The sequence below is a fragment of the Zea mays genome, chromosome 4, assembly GCF_902167145.1.
Source record: "Zea mays cultivar B73 chromosome 4, Zm-B73-REFERENCE-NAM-5.0, whole genome shotgun sequence".
In the NCBI taxonomy this organism is placed as follows: domain Eukaryota; kingdom Viridiplantae; phylum Streptophyta; class Magnoliopsida; order Poales; family Poaceae; genus Zea; species Zea mays.
Genome location: NC_050099.1, coordinates 202,758,074 through 202,764,614, shown reverse-complemented (window position 1 = coordinate 202,764,614; position 6,541 = coordinate 202,758,074). Strand labels below are relative to the sequence as shown.

At 44.4% G+C, this 6,541-nt stretch overlaps 1 protein-coding gene across 1 annotated transcript; it reads right to left on the bottom strand.

Annotated features, from left to right (window-relative positions):
- Positions 1-517: 517 nt before the first annotated feature.
- Positions 518-3,904, bottom strand: LOC109945611 (uncharacterized). Its single transcript, XM_020551929.2, has 2 exons — positions 3,452-3,904; positions 518-2,725 (listed from the first exon to the last, which is right to left on the bottom strand). The coding sequence occupies exons 1-2, from the start codon at positions 3,872-3,874 to the stop codon at positions 2,720-2,722; spliced, it is 429 nt and encodes a 142-aa protein (XP_020407518.1). The 5' UTR covers positions 3,875-3,904; the 3' UTR covers positions 518-2,719.
- Positions 3,905-6,541: the final 2,637 nt, after the last annotated feature.

The window sequence follows — 6,541 nt, the reverse complement described above, 5'->3', positions numbered from 1 at the left end:
TTTAGGAATTAAATTTATATTTGCTAACCGCATAAGACAGCCAAAGCTTACATGACAAAAACGTGAATGCCATAAATCTGACTCATCAGAAAAATGAATAGAATTCACCAGTTTATTACACACATCATGCAGTGATAAGCGGAACAAGCCTCCGCAGTCATATCCTTTACCAACAAAAGTACCATATTTCGACACAACACATTTATTAGACTCAAGAACAACTTTATATCCATCTCGACATAGCATCGAAGCACTAACGAGATTCTTCTTGATAGAGGGCACATGCTGCACGCTCTTCAATGACACCGCCTTTCCCGAAGTAAACTTCAGAATGACCGTACCAACACCAAGAACATGAGCACGCGACCCATTTCCCATTAACAAGGCGCCAGACCTCCCGACCTGATAGGAAGTGAACATAGAGGCATCAGCACACACATGAATGTTTGCACCACTGTCCATGCACCACTCAGGTGAATTACAGACTGAAAGAACAAATGGTAAAGAATTACCATACCCAGATGTTCCACCTTCAGTTTCAGTGGTTACAACATTAGCTGATTTCTTGTTTTGAGTGAACTTGCGATCAGGGCACTCTCTTGCCCAATGTTGATCACTGCCACAGACAAAGCATCCTCCCTTTCCCTTGTTATTGTTGTTCTTCTTTTTAAACTGTGCTGTTTGAACAGGTTTATTTGTACTCTCTTGTTTGTTCTGGTTTTTCTTCTTGTTAAACTTGCGGAAGTTTCTCTTCTGCACCACATTAGCAGTAGAGGTCTCCACACCTTTTCTATTGTCCTTTGTTCTAGCTCTTTTCTCAACATCAAGAGTACCAATGAGCTCTTCCACATTGAACTCTTGTCTCTTATGTTTGAGAGAGGTAGCAAAGTCCTTCCAAGAAGGTGGCAACTTGGCGATTATACCGTCAGCCACAAACTTGTCAGGCAAAGGACAAGAAAAAAGTTCGAGTTCTTTAGCTAGTGCCTGAAACTCACGAGCCTGTTCCACTACAGATCGGTTCTCAACCATCTTGTAGTCATACAGCTGCTCCATGAGGTACAGCTCGCTACTAGCGTCAGTTACTCCAAACTTACCAACAAGTGCATCCCACAGCTCTTTCCCTGTGGGAAGGATGATATAGCTTTTCTGGAATTTTGTATCCAGTGCGCTAATTACTGCTCCTCGAAAGAGGTTGTCTCCAGCCTTAAACTTAGCCTCATTCTCAGGAGGTAAGTCGACAGGCTTGCCCTCAGCGGCATGAAAACAAGACATTGCAGTTAGCCACAATTCATCTTAGCTTTCCATATCAAGAAGTTTTTACCATCAAAAGGATCAGACTTTAACACAGCAGCAAAACCTCTGAGAGAAAAATGCCTAACATTAGGTTTTTGGATTGTTAGAAATATAGGCATTTTCCGTACCATTTTAATTCCATAAATTAACATTATGATGATGACATATAATAGATAATCAAACATAGAAAACGTGATCTCAAAAATATCCATAACAATATGGATCATGAGAACACAAAGCATATGAAGCATGTAAATCATATAAATAAAATAAGTATATAAACATGGTTCATGGATTATTACGGAACAACTGGAAATAAACAGATAACAATATAAACAGGATGACTGTAAAATTAAAACAGACAGATATAACATATTATAATACGATAGAATAGAGATACATACGACATATATAATATGCAGAATATAAAACAGTAACGAACTGAATTGATCATACCCTCCCATGCGCTCCGAGGATCCTGATCCTTGTCCAACTTCTCTTGTCATCCGATCGAGATGAAGACGCCAGGAACCAGCGATGAAGACAACGACAGACGTTGGGCAGTCGCGTAGACGCTCCCCAAAAACCTAATTATCGATCCCCCGAGTAGGGTCTCGAACGGCAAGGGCTTCGGAGGCACCTGCCCTCTCGCCTCTCTGTGCGCGCAGAGCTACGAGATGGAAATACCCTCACTTGACAGCTGGACTGTGATTCTGAAAGTGTTTTCTCGCGTGTACCGAGTGACAGGGGTGCTCCTCTATTTAACCTCTAGCAGAGGGAAGCTGAAGGAGAAAGGTCTCGTCGAGTCACGTCAAGAGTCGGTCAGCTCTCGCCGAGTCATGCCATGAGTCGGCTAGCTCTCGCCGAGTCACGCCATGAGTCGGTCAGCTGAAGGAGAAGGGTCACTCGGCTGACGAAGAGACAGGCAACTGAAAGGTTAACGCGGTTAGTGAGTGCTAAAAATTAACACCACACCCGCTCGCCTGCCTCGCACGCCACGCCACGCCACGCCCGGCCCGGCCCGGCCGGCGGCGGCGCGCGCGGCAAGCCCTTGTCCATTTCCTGACTTCTCAAGTTAAGTGGAATAATTCCCACCATATAAGTCAAGTCAAAAGACCCTTGGACTTCCAATGTGGTACTATTAGTATTCTCCACCATTACACACCATAAAGTTTATTTAATAAATGAGCCAGGCTCATAAAAGATCCAACAGATACACTGAATTAATTGAGTCCGTGGGTTGGGATTACCAATATGCACAAAAAGTAGGTTAGCACAAGAAAAACAAAATCTTTACAAAACAATATAAACATATGATGCAACATACATTTTTTTTAAAAATGATTTACCTTGTTTGCCTTGGCAAGTCTGACCTTCTCTTCTGCAGCTATTGTCCCAAAGATGGGCTTCATACCTTCATGTCCATCTATGCCTATTGAGAACAAAACAAACAAAAATGGATGTAACATATTCTGCAAAAAAAATGAAGAAACATGAGAATTGGTATGACAAAGTTTGGAAAATATATGCATGTCATCATTATAGATCACTATGATAAAGAAACCAGCAAGAATGGTGATGAGGCAGAAAATAACACAGTCACAATTTATAATACTTTTTTATCATATACAGACTTGTAGTTTAGTCAGTAAAATCAAAAGGTTTCTTCACAGAATAACATTTATGCAATGATCGATGTTAACAAACACATTTTAACAAAAAAAATCATGGATCTAGTCTACCTCAAAGAGGAAGAACACGCGGTAAAAACACATAAATGGTGTGGCACCTTATACGAATGTTCAGTGAAGGATAAATTAGAACTGTCATGGTTCATCCAAGATAGATGAATCAGAAAGAGAGCAGAGCGGTCCATAAAATTATTAAACTTAGCAACAAGACTAGAGTTGATGTCGTATAATAATTTATAAAATCACGCATTGCTGACGTAATATAGCAATAACAAAATCCAAAGCTGAATCTACGGGGTGATAAAAAGGGAGAAGCGAATTTGTCAATCCGATCCGTATAAAGCTACAAATGCCAAAAAAAAACAAAGAGCCAAAGAGGTCCAGCAACTGTATCACATGCATCTAGACATAAATTAAAAAAACAGTATTACCAAAAGTTTTTATGAGAAATAAAATCAAGAACGAACTTTGTGACGCCGCGCCGCGATAATTAGACGTCCGCTGCCTGAATGTGTCCGCCGAGGGCTTCCTCTGCAGCGTAGTGTCCACCAAAATGGTGCCGCCGCTCTCCCTGTGCCGTCGACCACCTTCCTGCTCCCCTCCAGCGACGTCGCAGTCGTCCCCAGCGCCATGCAGTCGACACCTGAATGTTCCGGCGCCGGTCGGCTGCGCAGCCAGTTCTTGATCTTGGACAGCCCGATAGAGCTTGCGCCACTCCCGGCGAGCGGCCTAGTGTCCACCGGGGCTGTCAGCTCCGGCAAGCCGAGGAAGTCTTCCAGCTTCGGTGCCTCGGCATCTGCCTCGCCTTGGGGCGGCAGCGGGTGCAGGGCGGCGTCGGCATTACCGGCGGAGAACGAGGCGAAGTTTAGCCAGTTGTTGGTGGAACCCATTGAAACGCAGTAGTACTACTAGCTGATTCTAGGGAAGAGAGATAGGAGAGAGGTGGCTGTTGTCGTCTTTATGAACTGCAGCAAACCCTAGGTAGACTCTTCCTCTATAGTCTTGCAGTCTAGGAGTCCGCCGCTGTTGTCACGGTATAGAGAGGAACGAAAGGGGATTCTAGGGATTGCTAGGGTTGTAAACGGACGAAAAAATTTTCGTTCTAACCCGACCCATTTTCTACATTTAACTCACCTATTTCCAGATTTTCGGAAAAATACGGGTTCGGAACGGATTACGGGTTAGGAGTCAGCGGGATCGGGACGGAAACGGGAAAGGCTATTTTTCGTTCGGATTATCGGGATCCCGTATTTGATCTGGATATTTTCGGATTAAACCCGGATTTAACCCGAGGATTAAGGTCCACCACCACTCACTCGTCGAGCCCAAAGCGGCCAAGCCCACCACTCCACGTCCAGTTCTCCACACACACGTGAACTCTAACCCTAAGCCCATTCCTTCGGTGGCTGCCTGGTTGGACGCCTGTCGCATGGACACCTCCAATCCCCAGACCCCAGGCTTCAGCCCCGCCGAGCGGCCGACTCGCCGACGGTCGACTCCAATCCCAGGCTTCAGCCCCGCCGAGCAGCCGACTCGCCAACGGCCGACTCGCACGCGCTTTCGCCGGCACAGCAAGCAAGAAGCAACACAGTCGGTCGGGCGTACGACAGCAAGCAGGAAGCAGCACAGGCGTCTCCATCCTACAGGTAATACGTACTAGTACTAGCAGCAAGCTATTTGGTTCCTGCATCCTGCTTCCTGCTTGCTAGGTACTACGTACTAATACTAGGAGCAAGCTATTTGGCGCTTGGGGTTGCTGCTTCTTGCAACCAGCAGCCCACATGGCCACATGCTTGATTGTTTGATTATTTTTTATTGTTTACTCAATTATTCAATTGTTCATAGAGTGACGTTTTGATTGTTTGCAGCAGTTGAGACTCGATATGTCTCACTCTGGAATAGGACCCGGAGGAGGAGCACACCATTTAGGCTCCATGCCTACGGAGTCAGAGACCGGGATAGTGATTCCCAATTCATGAATGAAGATGGCGAGCAGTGAAGAAATCTTGCAAATGTGTGTTTGATGTCATGGACTCATGAAGACATTGAAGAACTTATATTGTATCCATATGTGTGTGTTAGTGTGTGAGTGAGACTATTATTCTGTTAACTATTATTGTGTCTATGTGCTATGTTAACTATTATTCTGTTAACCATTGCAAAAGTGTAAGTTTCCTTGTTGGATTTGTGTTATGTACTCATGTATTATTGTGGACTTATTTTCCTGTTGTTCAATGGCTATGTGGGTGGACTTATTTTCCTGTTGTTCAATGGCTATGTGGTTAACTGGTCATATAATCATGTGGTCATGTGGACTTTTTTCGGATAATTTTTTTGTTGAGGCAATTTCCGTTCGTTTCCGGTTAATTTTCGGTCGTTTTGGTTCGTTTCCGTAAACCCGTATAACCCGGACCCGTTTCCGCCCGTGGTTGTTCCGCTCCCGCTCCCATTTCCGACGAAGAATCACGGGAGCGGAAACGGGAGAAGGGTTTTTCCATCCGTTTTCATCGCTAGGGATTGCAAATATTTTAATGTGCTTGGTGTGTGCTTACTGCTTAGCAGGCGCTTCGGAGTTGTCACTAGAGGGAGAGAGAGAGCGGAGAAAAGTCATAACTGAAGTGGAGTGAGAAAACAACGTGAAACAGAAAAAATTTCCTGCAGCCCCTCACAAAAATGAGGATAGACCCCAACTGTAAGTCCACCGCGAAAACTTGATGCCATAGTGAGACCACTCCCTCCCTCTTCATAGGAAGACACGACACTAGCATGCAAACGAAGGGGATGCAAGTACGAGCGGGCGTGTGTAATTATGACGCTGCTTCGATTGCGCTGTAAGCGTGCTTTGACCGGGTGTTAGGCCAGAGCTTGAGCGCACTGTGCATATAATCATGTAAAATATAGTATTATAATTGTTGAGCATCAGATTTCACACTTGATCATAATCTCATAATCGGACAGTTCGGTCATGTGACATAGACAGTTCATAGGTATAGCCCGAATGATCCGCGTTTAAATTAACTAAGGCGAGCACTAGTAGAAAAGAGCTCAAAGCCTGCGGTAAGATATAATTTTTTTAAGCGATTTCGGTTATCAAGTCAGAGCTATTTGTAGTGACCGTTCGTTAAGAAAACTGTCACTAGAAATCATATTTCTACAGGAATCGCTAGAAATTGATTTAAACTAATCGCGCAAGTTCTATCGGACCACTACTAGAAAACATTTTTATCCTTAATTTTTGAGTTTTTCAAATGACCTCGGATGATCCAACTAATCGCGCGAGAGTCTATTGGGGAGTGCCTAGTAACGGATCCAGACCTCCACCACTATATATATGAGGGAGTACGGTCGATCGAGGCATCACCCAATTGATCAAATCAAACTATTTACGAGTTCATTTACATTCTTGTCTTAGGAGTCGCAATAATTAGTCTTCTTCGTTCCCAATCTTCACCTCTCCTCATCTCGACATCATTTAGAGGAGTCTTGGGTGGTCGGCCGATCACAAGACAAACCTATGATCTTTTCTCCCCGACGGGGTCCCTCTTGAAGGCGAGATC

Excerpts from the sequence above, each read along its gene's own strand:
- LOC109945611 (XM_020551929.2), bottom strand. The coding sequence starts at position 3,874 with ATGGGTTCCACCAACAACTGGCTAAACTTCGCCTCGTTCTCCGCCGGT.